The 18,596-nt window shown below is 39.0% G+C and overlaps 1 protein-coding gene and 1 long non-coding RNA gene across 2 annotated transcripts; both read right to left on the minus strand.

Annotated features, from left to right (window-relative positions):
• Nucleotides 1-212: 212 nt before the first annotated feature.
• Nucleotides 213-4,524, minus strand: LOC111262317 (uncharacterized). Its single transcript, XR_002681520.2, has 2 exons — nucleotides 2,551-4,524; nucleotides 213-1,973 (listed from the first exon to the last, which is right to left on the minus strand). It is a non-coding gene; the product is annotated as an uncharacterized LOC111262317 (long non-coding RNA).
• A 914-nt stretch (nucleotides 4,525-5,438) lies between these two features.
• On the minus strand, nucleotides 5,439-12,284 carry LOC111262316 (2-acylglycerol O-acyltransferase 2-A). Its single transcript, XM_022836468.2, has 7 exons — nucleotides 12,180-12,284; nucleotides 10,605-10,815; nucleotides 9,517-9,696; nucleotides 7,525-7,942; nucleotides 6,952-7,204; nucleotides 5,997-6,196; nucleotides 5,439-5,704 (listed from the first exon to the last, which is right to left on the minus strand). Exons 3-7 carry the CDS (start codon nucleotides 9,688-9,690, stop codon nucleotides 5,553-5,555), a joined length of 1,197 nt encoding a protein of 398 aa, XP_022692203.1. The 5' UTR covers nucleotides 9,691-9,696; nucleotides 10,605-10,815; nucleotides 12,180-12,284; the 3' UTR covers nucleotides 5,439-5,552.
• Between the last annotated feature and the right edge of the window lie 6,312 nt (nucleotides 12,285-18,596).

Raw genomic sequence — 18,596 nt, forward strand, 5'->3', positions numbered from 1 at the left:
ATATATAGTATCCGTCACTGCGTCACCAACTGCCGTTCAACGAGTCAATCTGTATCTGTCAAAATCTTACAGTTTGCTAATGTATTGTTACCAAAACCAGTTTTGAAATTTCCCAATATTCCAGCCGTGGACTAACGCTACCAATCAACGCCAACTAAAAGACACAAATGCTAGATCGTTCCAACGCTTTCTGTCATTGACAAAGCGAGTGATGCGCGTTTCTAAGCTCTTCTTACACGTTTTGCAATTTATTCTCGTATTGACGATGGACGCATGTTCCAACTCTAGTTTAAGCAGTAGATGTGGTCGTGTCAACGGTTGACAAAACAATAACCACCGAAACCTATCTATCTAATTGTTATTTTATGAAGCAGGAGACATGGACCAAAATAAGCATGTAGATTTGACGGACGCTGAATCGTATTACAGAACATCTTTCAAATGATCGTATATCGATGGTCTTCACCACATTCGATCGCAGTTTCTGGAAACTATAAATTTATTATCATTATTAATTAATATTTATGATAGCTGCTAATCTTTGGTGTTTGTGATTGGCTTATATCTGTTTTTCTCAGCGGCACGGTACAATTTGTCGCAATTCTAGAAGAACAAATTTTTTTACAACAAATTTTATAAGAACAGACAATAAGATGTGTTTTTTTTAAGATTTTATCACATATGTAGTGAAGCGTACGTTAATAAGTGAAACTTGCGCTAGCGACTCCCGCCACCTAAACATATTTAGCAGCATAAATCAACCAATATGGACGAAAGTGATCCATATGTGCTTATCAATTCCTCGAGGTATCAGGCGTTAGGAGTAAGTAAGCAATATCAAAAGCTCCAGCTGACGAACGACCAGTGCAGACGAGCCGACGGAGAGGAAAACGGGCTTACCGTAAAGAAAATAGGAGATGTAATGGTAGGATTTTTCTGTTTCTCGAGCCATTTCTACTGGTAACTGGCTTCGCTTGCGTTCTTCAATCAGTGCTGGTGCATCCGCGTTGTTTGAAGATGTCCGACTAGATTGATCGACCCGAGTTAGCCAATCGCTCAGCCAAGTTATAGTCATTGCGGACCTAAGCGAGACTTCGATGGTTCAGTCAACCGTGGTAGTAGCTGCAAATAATCGTACTGCTACGGAACGGGCCTGTAGAGCTATGAGGTTATGGTTACCACAGCCAGCGTAGTTTCGGCCACGGTGCTTCTACTTGTTTGCTTGTAAAATCTCTCTCTTTTTCTATCGTTCTCTCCCTTATCTGTCTATGGTTTTCTTCTTCTTCTTCTTCATTTTTTTTTATATTATTCTTCCGTTTCATTTCTACGCGCTGACTGCACATGTACGTATGATTTTAGAAGGTAATTCAGGACAGGTAAGTTCATAGAGACGTCCTTCGTCCTATGCGCGTACTTGTAGTGCGTGGCGATCGTCATAGTTGCGTATACATATATACGTCGCATAGTTCAAGTAATAGCAGCAGCAGCAGAAGAAGGAACAGTAGTAGAGCTTGTGGTGGACTAAACATCTTTATTTAATTTCGTCCGCGATCTGTTGAAGCCTGTCGTGACAGAGGGGCGGACCATATAGAACTGTTGTACAGCTATCAGAGCGACGGGGGTGGCTGACTGTAGTGACCATCATCATCGACGACGACGACTGCGGTAATGGTGAATTTTGTGATGTTCGGACAAGAATAGCCCCGAGATATGCTATAATATAGGGGTCTGATCACTTTCAAACAGCTATGATATATGAATATTCTTCGAAAAGATAGAGGTTAACGGATAGACGAAATTCTCGTATGTTGCTCACGTGATTTTCTATTGATCAGGTGCTAAGCGTTTTGAACTCTTCTGCGCAATGTGATTGTTATCAAACGTATAGCAATCTCACCGCCATTTCAATCTTCTAATATATCTAGAACGACTATTCGAATGCACATTTTCAGCGCTGCGGAGCCTTTATCCAGCTGCAATGAACAAGGCACAGGTAAATAAAATACTTAGTATTGCTTCGTACACTTATTTTTGCACCTTTTCTTTGAAAATAGTTTATTCCTTATATCTACTGGTTGCTTTAGGCCACGTCCACATCTGCCTCATGTTGTACAAATTCAGTATTTTTTTCTTTGATTAATTCTCGACCCTACATGTATGCATTTTTTTCACACGGATTTGTTGATCGACTCTAATAAAATTCGATATGTCAAATGAACTTTTCAACTTCGCGTTCGACATATGTGATGTAGCACGTGTTATAAAGCGAACGGAGGAAGTTGAAATATTAGAGCTTAAAGAGGTAATAACAAGCAAAGATGACACCAGATTGTTTATCAGACCGATTTGCGATTGTGAACTGTTTCTCGTAGCCCATTCTAATGCTTCGGCAGACCTGCTTAACCCATTTACTTGTAGCGCACAACCCGTTAGATAGACCGCTATTTCTTATCAGTATAATTGGTATTCCGAAAGTAGCCAGCATTACAGCGCTAAAAAATAGTATTAAGCTGGATTAGCTATCTATTAACTACGTGCAGTACATAATACCTATACATGTAAGCCGGATCTTCGTGATCAGATGATTTAGTACAGCGTAGGGCTTCACTGACTTTTGAAAAGCGTCATCAATCGCTCACAGCTATTGGCGCCTGTTGTTTACTGATACGCTTTCTGTCTGTCTATAGCCTTTGCCTAAAAGAGGATACGGGACAAGAGGTAAACTAATATAATGTTCGTCCAATTGAATAACAATTGGCAACCAGCCCTCGGTATGGTGTACGCTGTCAGTGGGGCTTACACGATTGACTCGATGTAATTTAGTATAGGTAACGAGATTACCTTGTTCTTGACACCTGGAAATCGGTTAATTTCAAGCCATTGTTATTATCATTTGTGTTAGTTTGATACACTGGAAACGATGTCTATGCGCGAATTCAAACTAGGCGAACTTCATCTCATTGAAAATTAGAGTAGCACGTTATTGCTGAAGGTATCACGGCACGCGAAGTGTATACGGTTACGATTATAGAATATACGGGCCCAGTTTCATGTGCCTGTGTGAAAAAGTGTGCCTGGTAGATATGGTCAAGTCAAATCAGCGAATTTGACTGTTCAATCGTAATTCTCATCTCTATAACAATACTGCACCATCGGCGGAACTACCCAAAAACATCTTTTTGATCGAACAATGCCTGCCAGCCAGCCAGATAAACTTTGCTGACAATGGATCAAATCAGCAGTAACAAAAGATCTCCCCCGCGCGTCGTTTGCTATTCGGCCTAACAGAAAATCGTTGGAGAAGCGACCGACAAAGTACGACAAACGTCTTCGGCGTCTTTGCTGCTGTGGCAACAACAGACAGTGCAGTCGCAGACGGTACGTCCGTTTGACGTGTTACAATCGCCTTGCCACAATCACGTTACAACGATCTGCGATCTTCGAATTGCCGACGCTGACGCGGACAAGTCGCACTCGGCCCTTGTCATTCACTCACTCGTTATGGTTCATTTTCGGTTGCAGGACAGCGGGTGAAGGAATCCCGCTAAAGGACAAAACGAAACTGCTAGCGGAGGCGAACTGTCGACGTTGACGACTCCCCCGCACCATCGGCATGTGTTACAGAGCACGTTACTTATTATCACTACTGCCTCCCTATTCTCAGCCTTTTTTCCGTTGATCCGTTCAGCAACCTGTTGTGAGGACATGCCGGCGGCATCTTGAAAGGCAGAGAGACCGGATCACCTTGCTACTAATGGCACTAAACTACTTACCATAGGTTCAGCTATAGTTAGTTAAAGTAGATACAAACTATAGATTCCTGCAACTGTTATTCGATATGTACGACTTTCTTATTCCCCTAGAAGTGAAATTATTTTTAGCACCCGAAAGGAGACGCAGCAATAGATACCACAAACGGCTATAACATCTTTAGGGTTCTTAAGGCATTGATCGACATGGCGAGACACTCTATATATTTCTGCTTCGATATAACTATGTTCAGACGGTGTGCTCATCTGTACATACTGCGCAACCGGTTACAACCGTAAACGATAAACAAGAAATAGTATTAGACGTACAAACACATGCATATATACTTAGACAAAAAGAGGCAGTTTTGTTGGATTAGAGAGTAAGGTATATTGAAGCCCGAACAGCGACGACATCTCGAAGGAGTAACTGTCCCAATGAAGAGGGTAACAGCCGACATAAGCGGAAAAGACCGATAAAAAAAGGTGGAGTGACAGTTGGATTCTGAGGACGTCGCAGCAAACCTTTTGTAGTATCCTAAAGTAGGAGCTCAGGTCTGATTGACCCGGGGGGAAGGGGGGTGGGGTAAGGAATAAACCTGTTCATCTGACCACTCTGGAGGGACTGGCGGGGTCTCTGTACTACGTAACAATAATAATGACTGCGAGCGGACGTTATCCGTAGACGAGCCAGCCTCCTCCGGATGCGGAGAGAAGGAACTAACGACAAGCGGACCAGGCCATGATTTGAGGTTGCATCAAATCAGAGTGATTTACTTACAATAGCCGACGACTATGACGACAACCACGATGACTAGTAGACGAAGGCGAATGAATAATAAATCAAAGGAGGAGAAGAGAAACATGCCCCTGCCATCGTGTCCGACAAACGAAGCGCGTTCTGTTTACACGTGCTCCCTTATACGCACGAGCTGACGTAGCCTCAACATCACAGGGCACCGCACCTCAGCTCAGCTCGCGCTCAATACGTCGCTCAACGTCGTCTAGCATGAAGCAGGCAAGGGAGAAAAATGATGATTGAAGAAACACAATTACTTCACACTTCTGCACACACAGTCATCATAGAATGAACGGAATAAGAGAGAGAAATTTACACATGAACAGCTACGTCAGCCATGATTCAATGCACCGTATTGACATGTACATAAACATTGTCTATTCGCACGACATCGTACGTATAAATACATGCGAAGACTGGCCAGCAGGTCGCTTCGGTCGTGTTACAAGTTCAACCACTGTCAACGTTAGGAAGGCCGTTTTCGCCCCTTTTTGTCGTAACGGAGAAAGATTGCAGAGGCTAAATCGATCAATCCCTGTAATGGACAGTGAAAGAAACTCGCGCAGAAATGAAAATTAAGAGAACGAATGAGTAATAGCATTAAACTTGGCTAAAACTAGATAATGTGTTCCGTCCATTTCTAGCTTCTATACAAAAAGAATTGGAACCACAAAACAAACGGACTTGAAGGCTGATATTGATTCTGTAAGCAATTTATAAATGTTCATGTTCTGTGGCGAATTATTATTATTATTGATATATTATTAATAATCTCACAACGGCAATTAAGCTAATTTTTTTTTCTGTATATCTTACAAAAAAGTACAAATACAAAAGTGTGCTTCCGTCCACATATTTCAACTAAGTAGTCTACTGTACATCAAGGCACATTTTATATACTCCCTCTATATTCAAGTAATTTATTGTTTTTGTGCTTCAGGTGACAAAACGTACACGTACAGCTCATTAGAGCTGATTTTTTTGTGTGACGCACAGGCGTTTGTTTAGTCAAGCACAATTTTTTTGGCCGATTCCCCACATCGATGTTTGTACGTTTCGAAGAGATCAATCAGTTGCTCAATATATTTCGTATGCAATTCGTCCACTTGTTCCTGCGTTGGATTTGCTACCCGATCGACGTGGATTGGAGATCCAACTGAAATAGAAAAAAAAACTTTTCGTTTAATCCCTATTTGACAATTTAGTATTTTCACGTAGTGAGAATGGTTCTGTCAGAACTACCTGAGTCAACTGATTTTTGGACAGTTCTAGCAGAGAGCAGGATTCAAAATAGGCTTCCAACTTGCAGCTGTGCAAATATTCATAAAAAGCCTATTAATTATTCATCTATGGATTTACCTTACGCATACACATACGAAGAAACTATGTCCGTGACACATGCCGTAATAGAATATGGCACAAATACACAGTAATTTTACAATACCTACCGACTGTGGTGATGGGCGCTCGGAAAGGTACGTAACCCCACGTGTATTGAAAAACGCCTCTTCCATGAAAAATTGCAGGTGATATCCCAAAAAGCTTCTTAAAGCGTTCCTGGAAGGCTCGAAGTTTTGATCCTGGCGGGTTTTCAACTTGGTAAAAAATATCATTCTCTCCAAAGGAAAATACCGGAACCAGATCGGCCCTGCAGAAACAAATTTTTAAAGTAAAGTAACCTAGTGAATGTGTTGCTATCTCCTGTTGACAGGTGCCACAAATCTGAATACTGGCTCACGAATACCGCTCAGATCCATGGTATCGCACCTTACGTCTCCTGTATTATATATTTCAAAGCTAAGACGCTTATCTCCAGCAGCTCACATGGGCCGGTTGTTGTGACCGTAGTTACGTGACACGTATAAAGGCACTATATCGTTATCTCATTTAGGTACTACATAGTTACGTGACCGAAGACAAACAATCGTTGACTATGCCCGATTGACAAATTTAGCCCTAGTTACCTGCACGACAACAAAATGTGACAGCGTTAGAATCGTACAGATGAAGCCGTTACGGTTAAATGTTAATCTCTACAGATTGAGCTGAAAAGGAAAAGAATAATCTAAATCGAATTCGGTCCGAAGAAAAAAAAGAGCCGGATCTGACTGTCGCGAAGGTAACCGACGAATACAAATGGGTATCCGGTGTCCACAGTGATTCAGCCATATGCTAACAATTGATATTGGTGTATATTATTTGCTGGTATAGAGCAGGAAAAATACGAAGTCTTAGATAATTAACCACAAACTCAAGGAATTTGAAAAAAAAACTTCATAAGAATTAAAAGAAAAACATTTTTGAAGCATTGAGTTCAAGCAAGTGTTACATCCGCTTCTATCTGTTGATAATCGTACTCTAGCTAGATGTCTTTTAGCTCTATGAAAGGCGAGCCGTTCTCACCCATTCTCCAGTGCTACTCTGGCAAATCCCTTTCGGTGTGCTAGGGTCAAATGATAATCGCTTCCACGGTGAGCGTCGAGAACCTCTTGAGCTCCACCGATAACAATTACAGCGGCGTTTCCTTTGCCTCTATTGTTTAGAATCCATTCAAGTGATTTCTTTGAAACACAACACATACCGTAGAGGAGAGGTAGCTCGCGATAAAACGGAAATAGGAAGTTCATACGTAGTGTGAGCGTATATGGTACAATTCCTGCAAACATATATGGAAAATAACACCAAGCTCGGATGAGGGTAACGGCAAACGATCAAAACTCTATCTTTCTTATTAATCACGATCATCGAATTTTATTGCCATCAAACATTGTGCTCGTTTCATGTATGACGCATATTAAATAAAATTAAACTAGCAATTAAGTCAATCAACTTAACTAGTTGAATCCAATACGACATCACCTAGCTACGACTACTGCTGCGCAAAACACTGAAAATTCATTTATTAAATCACAGTTTCTGAAATCTCTGTCGCATTTATCTAAAATAGATATTCCTTATTATTTAGTTACCACTTACCCGGAAATGTTTCACTAAACCTTGTTGCTTCAGTAGCGAAGTTTACAATAGCACCCGAACCTATGATTCCGTGTGGATGATATCCTATAATGTAATTTCTATCAGCTGGCAATTCAGCGGTTTTAATTAATCGAACGGGATAGTAGTCCCTCATGTATTTCCAAAGGCGGAGCTTCCTCAGCCAAATTGCGCGTCTTCCCCCTCGTTCACAAATGTCCAGATCGTAGATGTACCACGCCAAGTAAATAAGAGGTATCCAATAGTAGGAGGTAAAGGAGATTAAGTAAAAGCTGAGGATGCAGCCACCGAGACCTGCAAAAGCGAACGAAAGGCTCATAGCGGCGACTGAGAACGTCTGCAGCCGTCTCTCAAGGGGTGTATTGATTGGTGCGAACTCGACACCCATTATTCTGGTAACCTGTAATTGGAAATCAGAAAATTACCAGCTTCTGCTGAAAACGATTTTTTTGCGAAGAAAAACTAAATGCACAGTCAGTGCTTCGGCTGACGAGCGCTCCATAGCAGCGGTGTTGTTTGGAGCCCTTTTACTTCTATGCTATCCGTCTACATTGTTAGAAAAACGTACGTCAACTGTTGTAAATAGTTTCCTAAGTGGACGTTATGTTCAATAGGCAATTTAACAATAGAGAAATAAGCACACATTCTGCTGATGAACGATGACGGGTGAGTGTTTTTATTGTTTGACAACTGTGTCAGATCTGAACGATTCACGCGAACCTCAAACGCTCTGGACAACACTAGAACCTAATAGTAAGTAAAAAAAACAATTAAAAATATAAAAAATCCGTGCATTCTACTTAGAACGAAGCCATCGAATGGTCTTATTAAATCATTATCGATAATAATCATCATCGTAGCTTCCTACTTGCCGAAATTTGTCAAAAATTTACTGTTTTATGCGTGACAGAATTTAGATACAGTATTGTAATAATATTTTCAGCTATAAAAACCATTAGTTTCTTCATTTGGTGTCTAAAATATCGTCACGGAGCGCGTGTCGTGCCCGGGATCCCATTAATGTTTGTGCTACGTTATTTTATATGTATCATGGAATTGGTGGCTTCTAACGCTAGAAAGTTACGCTCGCAGTGAAGAATTTAACAGTGCGATTCGATCGCGTCCGGCTGATCGCATAATCAGACGCATCGACTTTCCTGATCGAACAATATGGCTTTGACTTTCTTCAGTGACTTTTTTTTGTATATATATTCACAAAGATATCTTCTCTGATTTGTTCTAGCGCTTTTTATGATAGGCCAAATTACTAATTTTATTTCTAGCCAAATTTCGAACAAAAAATGTTTACGATAATGCTGTTATTTTTTTACTGTCATAACTTAACTATTAAGCGAGCAGACGGCTTCAAAGCAGCATAAAATGATTGACGGAATATAACGGTCTGATACACGATAGATTTCTGTAAATATCCGCTTATCAATGAATCATTGATTGACCTGCATGGTTGTCATTGATTATCACGCCCAAGGTAGTTATAAGTGAACGCCTATGATATATAAATAAAGATAGACGTTGCGGATATTTAGAAGAACGATATTTTAAGCAATTGTAGAACGTCAATGTTGTTGATCATGTATAGGTTCAATGTTTGTCTTTAAGGCTAAGGTTATGGAACCGAGAATTGATGATTTCAAGTTGCATATTCACTCGTGCCCTTATTACTATTATGTTTCCTAGAATAAACATATATCTATAAATTGCAATGATTCCTTTTGCTAACTGTGGATAGAAATTGGAAATATTATCTTAGAATGATATGGAATGAAATTCACCGAAAATTACTATTCATTATCATGGTCGTGTTATGTAGATGACCAGCACTACCCACCACAGACGCTTCTACAAAACATCTACACGAAAGCCCGCTAGACGTGTGGTAGAATTTAACCGCCCATGTCCGTTGTGTTGATTATTATCTATACATGCACACACGAAGTCGCTAGACAGAATTACCTTTCTTTGAGGCACAGCGCGTGGTTTTTCATTTTCTACGCTCACTCTGGCAACCCCCGGCTGAGGTTCGGTGGACTGATTTGAAGGCGCCAGCAGACTCGCGGAGGTTGGCGCTGCTGTTGATTTATTTAGTGTAGTTGGTTCCTGTGATGCTATCGTATCCAAAGGCGGCATGTTGACCTGTTTTAATTCACGTCGAATGATAAAATCACTTTGTATCGAATTTTTGTATCCGGCTTTGGAAGTAGGCCTTATGCATATCTAGAATGTTAGCACAAAACAGGCTTGTACAGATCCAAAATTTAGTTCGTTTTCATCGTTCATTTCTAGCTCGATGAGCCTTTGTCAAACGGCATGATGGAGTATCAGACGCCGCATAGATGTTCTTCATTCTAACCCGTGATCGTCGAATTCAGCGAAAGTAGTCTGTGTTTGTCTAGGATCTCTAAATTAAGATATCAAGTAAGGACTGTGTTAGATATAGGTCGACATTTGGTCCACAGGACACCATTCGGCCTACTGCCTTTAGTGAGGGTGGTGATGACATGGAAGTGCTCACTGCTAGCTTTACGGCTGTAAATCATCATTTCTTTTCATATCATACTTCGTATAGCGCACTTTCTCTATGTAGACGTTGCCGTAAATGAACCTTCGTTTGCTGGCTTAGTTTTATAGAACATCGACAACAATGGAGCATTGTTTATATGATAACAAACGTTACTGAGCCATTATGGTGACCATTGACTTATTACGTAGTATTGATCTTCGCTGAATCCAATCATTGAATTCAAAGTCTGTCGCCATTTTTCTTTCAAGGGCAGTAGGCGTCTACTTGAAGTTATAGACTGCTAAAACTGTTATTATTACTATTACTGCAGTATTTTGAAGGACATAGGAGAAGGTTTTATGCATATTTTTATTAGAACTTATCTACACTTTGTATAGTACCATTTAAATGGGATTTCTAATGAATTCTCTTGATTTAGTTTTAAAGAAATAGCGTATCTAGCTCAACAGTGCTTGTCATATATAGGAATCCTTCAAAATACACAAACTGTAGCATGGCGATGGGTCCGAATTGAACATACCGTCTTCTGCCAAATATTATCACAGCCGGACCCTTATTGCGTGAAAGTTTCGACAACAATAACGCTACTCCTGCAAAGTTAATGGCGTTGTCGTTATTTCTCAATTATTTCGTTACTGTAACACAAAGCGTCCGCTGTTCTTCAATCTGATCTCCAAGCCGAGTCGAACTGAGGTAGCACTTCAAACCTCACACCGCATTCGACAGTAAACCTAAATAACACGAATTAAACGTTATAGTTATGAGTCAGCAAATTAAAGTGAACAAAGAACACTTTTTGTTATATGAAGCTCGTTGTTTAATTTCACGATAGAGATTCGTGGTGTCATGGAGCGTTGTATGCGAGGCTGTTGAACGACGGACCTTTTCCAAGCGGAGTGCCTCCAAGCAGTACTTTCTCCCATGGCTCGATAAGAAGCTTACCATTTTTCTCCTAAGTAGGCATTACTATCTGCGTGAGCTTAGATACCCTTAGTAAAAGCATGATTAAAAATTACGAGTAGGAGTTCCTCTCTTATTTCATTTCCACTTTGTGATAAAGAAATATATATATATATATATATTCTAAGTGAATCTGGTTTGCTTTTACGTCTTGAATACTTTAGTGAACCTAAATCATGCCTGAACTGAATAGGCAGATGTTACATATTGAGAAAGTTTTACCAAAGTGCTATAATAGCTTGCTTCGGGAAGAAGAGATGCGGTATATACGGTTTGATCATGACAAACAAGTAATAGTACTGCGATAGAAATTTACGGTAAAATTTTTCCGTACTGCCAATTACCAAACAGTTCCGTTAGGCCGAATTCGTTTGAGATATCGTCTGCACCATCTCTATCCTATTCTAAAAATTGTTACATTGAAAAACACTTGAGGTTTATGAAAAAAAAAAAAACGTACGTAGGCATTTTTTATCGTCCTTCAAATGTCATCCGACAGAAATCGTTAAAAGTTGAAGCTGACACAATTGTTTTTAGAGTTCATTTTTTACCTCGTTTTAGAGTTCATTGTTATTCCCTTTTTTTTTTTTTTTTTTTTTTTTTTTTCAATGTTCCATGAGCTTATCGGGACTAAAAAAGCAGACGGACGTTCTGCTTCCAGCTGTGCTCGAATCGACTTAATAAGCGAGAATATTGCCGAAAAAACTGCACGCGTTTGAAACAAAGATTCATTGAATGTTTTTGATTCAAGGTAAAAACATTTATTTGTCGCACAAAGTCATCTCAGCTTTTAGGAAATCTGTAGCCTCACTCTATATTTCCTTTCTAGGCTAAAAACGTTTCAAAGAATTGTCTCAATGAATCGCTGCTATAAATTTGTTCGAAGTATTTCACATCGTGAAGCGTGGTCGGTTTCACAATATCGGTAATAAGCGAAAACAGATTTCTACCGCCTTAAGGTGCAGTCCTAGTTTTTTTTTTTTTGCGGAATACAGCCGAGAATCGGCAGAATGTATTAGTACAAAAAAGTATATTGTTCAATAAACATATTCGATCGAAGCGAACCCTATCGACAGAAACAACAACTGGACACAATTACGGATCACTATCAACTTTTAACTCGAATCATACATACTCGCATCGTATTATTTTTTATGCAGCAGTGACAATAGTAAGACAGATACCGAGTTCTTGGAACTCGCTCGTCACACTTTGTCGTCAACGGTCGACACTGAGAACGTTATTATTAACTAAAGTATGTTTATCGAACGCCCAGCTTGTCCGTCATCTTGAGTGGCCATTGCTGTACTTTATATTGATAACTCAGTTACTGTAGAGGTCAATGGTTGCAAATGTTTTTGCCAATCGGTACGAGCAAAACACATAGCATATGCGTACTTCTGCATCTATCTTTCTCTCTACACAAGTGCGCATGGTCGCGACCATCCCCAGTTTTAGTGGTTTCGCCCATGTGGGCATACGTTTTATACGTGCAGTTTACTTTCTATGACGTCCCCACCCTGCTTATGGGCATACGAGATTTTAACGCAATAGATATATTTGTTAGAACGAACAGATCGGTGAGCCGACGTACTAAATGTAGAATCGTCGCTTACGACGCCGTGGTGGAAGAGGTGTGAATATCGTTGTTTTACGTGTTCATTTGTGTAGCCGTTGGTAAATATCATTTTTGTAGAGCTCCAGCGCAACAATTACACCGGATTGACAGTAAACGAATCTTAAACGTGCCTCGGTCGTTGCCACCATCCTCATGTCTACGGATCGACGAGTTGCCCATAAAAACTAGTATACGCCCTGCCGACAAATTAACGATAGGGAGAGACCGACCGACCGCTCTTTTAAGCGTTTCCTTTTGCATAGTGTCGAATCAGAGATGCTTAATCGGTAGAGATCATTTTCGCTGAAGCAAAAAATAGGCGTAAGATAAACACTGAAATTTCAAAAACGAATTAAGGTGTACAATAATAACTTTCAAACATCCCACTTAACGTAGTTTACAGCTCGAAGCGATTGTATGGCTGCGTTCTCATTTTTTAAAACTTCACTGACCTTTTCATAAACTATTTCTATTCATATAATATCTATATATATATATATATATATATATATATATATATATTTTTTTTTTTTTTTTTTTTTTTGATAGTGCAGAGATTGGTGTCGGTTACCTAAATTTACTTCAGAAATTAATTTCCCACGCATTCCGCAGGAGTTCGGTGAAGATGGCGCATTTTGTTTCTAATAGCACGAAGTATCTGACTATTATCATAACATAAGAGCATGTCTTGATGAGGATCTTCCAAGCAGATGGGCTGGATCCAGAGACCTCATAGAATAGAACCTTGCCCGTTACCCAGAGCAGTCCACACCAGAAAACCAACAACGCAGGGAACTCAAAAGCCGCGATATGCCATAGCACCGAATGAAATGTCTGTTCAAGTTTGGTTCGTCGTAATCAGCAGTCCATCAGCCAACTAATAGTTATTTTAGACAGTAATAACTTTAAACATCTACTTAAAAGAAAAGTTATGCATTTCATGTAGGTTAGCGTGCAGTCCAATGAACCGAAAGTAATTCTGATTGTGTACACATTCTCTTTGGAGCACTGCCATAGCTAATACGTAAGTGTAAACTGGCCAAATAGTTTGCGAGTTATATACTTTAAGTTACCTTAAGCAAAACAGCTAACTGTTTCTTCTTTTACCCGTTGTGTCAAAAACTCATAAATAACAAATTACTGTCTGTTAACAATATTCACGGGTGATATAAAGTATTTTGTAATATATATATGAAATCGGCGCTTTGGGATTACATGCTTTAGCTTATTCGAAAATATTATCACCGTACTACATTGTAGAAAGTCGTGTGCCATTTTACGCTCGTACTGTATCTGGTATCTGCTGTACTCAGGCCATTACGAAGCGCCTCCTTTTCAACTTTCAAGCATCAAAACATAGCCAGAGTCCTCATGCGCATCCGAGGCCTTCTGTGCGCTGCCTACGACCAGGATCGGAGCGTTTTTTCGGCCCTTTTCGTTACGAATCCAGAGGACTGCATGAAGCCCATGCGCCAGTTATCAGTATAACTTCCCGATAGATAGACAGGTAAAAGTGTATTCGTGAAGTTAGTCGATGCGGAACGATACCTGATGAGATAGCAAAAATTGATTGGATTACTCCAATTAGAGCTTTATAGACAATCTCTAATTTCTGTCTTGAGGCATAGTCTTAGATTTTTTTCTCGTTTAACTTGAAATTGATTTTTTTAGTATTTTAGGCCCGGTGTTTAAGCTGTTAGGTATTATTTCACATGGCTAACCCCCCAGTACAGAGGGAAGTTTTTCTACGCCCCAAATCGAAGCTAGACTACCATGTGTTTTTAAATGTGGCGGGCAGACATGTCACCTAAACGGATATTATACTGTACATTAAGCTTGTACACAAACTCATTGAGAGTACAACAGCAGTCTTAGTTACTTAAGGATACCTGTTAATAAGGAAAAATTTCAGTAAATGAAAATTCTAATAGACAACATCTTGGTATTACGAATTTTATGCTTTCTACCGTACTGATTTGCTTGAATAGTAGTGGTAAGTTGAAATCAATAGTTCGAAATAAAAAAGCTTTCTTTGGGGCAACTTAACTTATTTTCACGAACAAATTAAAACAGCGTCGATAAGCATCACTAAGTATAAACTGAATATAGAATTTTTCTCACCGAATATTATCGTGTGAAATAAGCAAATAGCTACAAAGGCTTCAAAAATATATAATCGTGTATAAAAAGACAGCTTCTAGACAAGCATGCGTTTTCTAATTTTCGTCAAAAATCTTACAAAAGTCTTTATATGCCTAGTATTTAGTATGTATGGAGAAGCCTTGCGAGGACCATTCGTATAAACGAAAAACCAGAAACGGAACAGCTTTTGGCAGGGACGACATCCTAGTTCCATTACATGTTTATGGTAACTAAAACCTTGTTTCAACATTGGACTGCTATTCTAAGGTTTCTGTTATCTTAGCTAGTTAAAATTTAATGCTATGTATTGATTAGTTTAAACAAAGACGCAGAGCAGTATGCAAGCATTTTAAGCTACCTGAGAGACATCAGTGGTACAAAAATACTTTCTTTGATAAAGGATCTTCAGGAAACAGATTTAAACGTCACAAACCGTTGCGTGCAATGGCTAGAATCAATTAAGCTGAATAACTTACAGGTACGATCTATCTCGAAGGAAAAACTGTCCAAGAATATGAAATTTTATGAACTGATTTTAAAGTCTATTGGAGAAAGCTGTGACTAGAGTAAAGGTAACAGCTTTAGAGGGCCGCTTAAACGACTGTCAGTCTTAACAGTAAGCTACAGATCGGTTCCAAAAGAAGTTGTACTCTCTCTCTCTCTCTCTCTCTCTCTCTCTCTCTCTCTCTCTCTTTCTTTCTTTCTTTCTGTGTGTATATATATATATATATATATATATCTAACTTGCTCTCTTTACCTCTCAAAAGTAACAAGCAAAAAAAAATTCGTTGATATAGTTTTATCTTCCAACAATGTTCATTTGGTACAATATAATATTCTCGTATAGAAATAGAGCCTAATGCAGTACACATGTTGATTCATTATCTATTTTCTGAAGTGAAAATTGAGTTTTAGCTATTACGGGTTTAGAAAAATCATTTACCCCTATTTGCTTACAAGCATAGCTAGATTCAGGTTTTAAGCAATTTGAAGGGTGACCTGGTGATACTACTTCACTGAAGTGCGTGAGTGAGTGTTAAAATTCAAAATGCGTGACACACGTATAATTTTGCGATCTGGGAAAAGCTCCGGTGCCTTAGCCAGTCTTAGTGGAACGAAATCTCAGGCCTAACCCCGCGACATACGACCACCCGTTCGTCTGTCTCTAAATCGTACAGGTACTACGCTGCATACGCTAGTGACAAGCAAAAAAAGCTAACAATGAAAATCAGATAGGCACTGAACACGAGGAACTCCAATCTATGCCTGATGCAGTATGTGCACTATAATTAACATCTGTTTGTCCTGCTGCAGCGAGATAGCTGACTTGTCTATCTGGACCACTTGGATACCTACCAATTCTCAACGGACGGATGTACCTAAGTACTTTTGGTGAAAAATACATTGATACAAAGATGGCGTCACTTGATGCATGTTACATGTATATATACGTAGGCATAGGCTAGTTGATTGACCTGATTGGCATTTAGCTTTCTGTCGTGTTGCCCATTTAAACGATTCAGCTTCGGAAAAAAGACGAACAAGATTCTCCAGACAAGGGTGGATCAGTTAGAGCAGACTGAGCATTTGTCGCTTAAGAATGAATACGATGCATGAGCACGAAGAAGGTAAGTATCACATTATGGCTGCTGTCAGGGCCCCAGCGAGCTTAGCCCGTTTGGGCAAACAGGGCACGTTCGGTACGGATGCTCCCTATAAAAACAGTGGCGTTGTCGCTTATTTAAATAGAATCTTCTCCAGTTAATGTATCATCAGCGAAACCATTTCTGATTACTGTAGGGTTTATTGTGTCGTCTTTAATCTTACCTGTTTTGCGTGAAATATATCTACTAAGCGACTTGTTGTAACATACTCTTTCTTAAATACTCTCTCTTATTGTATGTAACGTGTGAGCAAACATGTTTTTTTCATTAATTTATTAGTTTTAGGAGTTTTTTTTATCTTCTATTGAGTGGTTTGACATAATTGTATCGAAATCGTCTTCAGCTAGCGCTTAACAATTAGTGATAGCCGAAATGCCATGTAAGCTCATTGACGCATTTTGAAACTTTCGGAATCTAGTCCTTATGTGTTTTTTTCTATTACCACTGTCTTGACGCATATTGTGTGCAGTCGAATTATATATATATATAGAAAGCATTTGGGGAAAATATGTTTTTTTTTGTTTTTGTTTGGGTGTACGTTGAGTTATTCAAATTATACGATAATTAAACAAAGTTACTTGGCGAAAAAATATGTGTAAAACTCTTGTCAATATTGTTGTAAAATTCATCTCAACGAACAGTCAGCTTTGCAAACAAAGCGTGATCCGCTTACTCAGTCGCGAGGTTTACATTTTCAAGACAATGACATTAACTTTCCTCTGCTAAAAACAGCTCGGAAGTTTGTCTAATTCAATAAATCGCCTATTTAACTCCAAGCAGAAAATGTTATATACTTACGTGTATAAAATTGGTATTTTTTACAGTATCCTTAGTCTTTATACGGTCGACCTACATCTTGGCTACTTACTATCTTGTCTAACCAGCGTTGAAACTTTATGGTAGTAAATCAAAGTAGTATACAGGAGCTACACAACTGAAAAAGTTATAGATGGTTACGGATTTAGTTTCCAGTGACCACGTACATGATTTTCGAACGACTAGCGGCTACACTAGCCGATATAAATAAAAAGCAAGCTAGCAACAATGAATAGGCCACCATGAAACAGATGTTTCACTATGCATATAGGAATACCATATACCACTTATATGTTGAGTCCAGGCTATGTGTAGAACAGTATTGAAAGTAGTCGAACAAATAATACGTAATATAGATCATCTAGCCGAGTAAACGTTTACGGCTACTAGGGTTGTGAGACGGACCTGAAGGTATGATATCTGGAACATTCTCTCTAGGCTTATTGGCCGATTTACTCGAATGGCAGACAAAAAGTAAACAAAAAAACGGTGTTATAAAGTTTTTCTTTCTTACATTAAACCGCCCTTTCCATTGAGGTTCTTCGTAATGAAAATCAAACGTTTATCAATTTAAACTATTGTTTAAAATTGGTTGAGAAAAAATAAAGCTCTTTCTATATTGTTGCTTAATTTAAGTTTAAAGCAACTATATTGATTTTGAGCAGATTTGAGCGTAGAAATTAAATTAGGGGCATATTTTTTTTATCGTATGAAGTGCTCATGTCAATGTACGTTAATAGACGTTTATATTTCGATAGGGCGTGCTGATGTCTAACGTTGCTGTAATAGTACAAATGTATGGTAACAGATTGGGCTATTTATCCTGATGAAGTAAAACTTCAAACGAAAACTTTTGCTAGCCATCTACAGGTCATATGACAGCATGTCGAACTGTAACACAGAGATTCTTGTTTGTCTTGAAAATGGGAACTTCATCGTTGAAGTTTGATATCCTGTGAAAAAAAAACAATATGTTCGTAGGAAACGGATTCTCAGACTAGTCACGGCTGTATTTTTATTAGCTTCAATAAATTTATTTTAATAACCTCGTGAGTCAATGGTGACGCGATGTCATACATTTTTGCTTATAAGTCGCATAAGATATATATATATATATGTATATACTCGCCAGTTGACGGGAACTTTTTAATGCTAACAAAGTTACAATTTATTTTAAATATGCACCATTTGTTATAACGAGATTGGAAAAAAGAATTCGATCCTTCCCAGAATGCCTAACGCTTCCAAGATTCCCCTTTATGCGGGTGCATGAAATACTTTTTTATCTGCTCTATGTATTCCTGATAAAATC

The sequence above is a fragment of the Varroa jacobsoni genome, unplaced genomic scaffold (genome assembly GCF_002532875.2).
Source record: "Varroa jacobsoni isolate VJ856 unplaced genomic scaffold, vjacob_1.0 scaffold_646, whole genome shotgun sequence".
In the NCBI taxonomy this organism is placed as follows: Eukaryota; Metazoa; Arthropoda; class Arachnida; order Mesostigmata; family Varroidae; genus Varroa; species Varroa jacobsoni.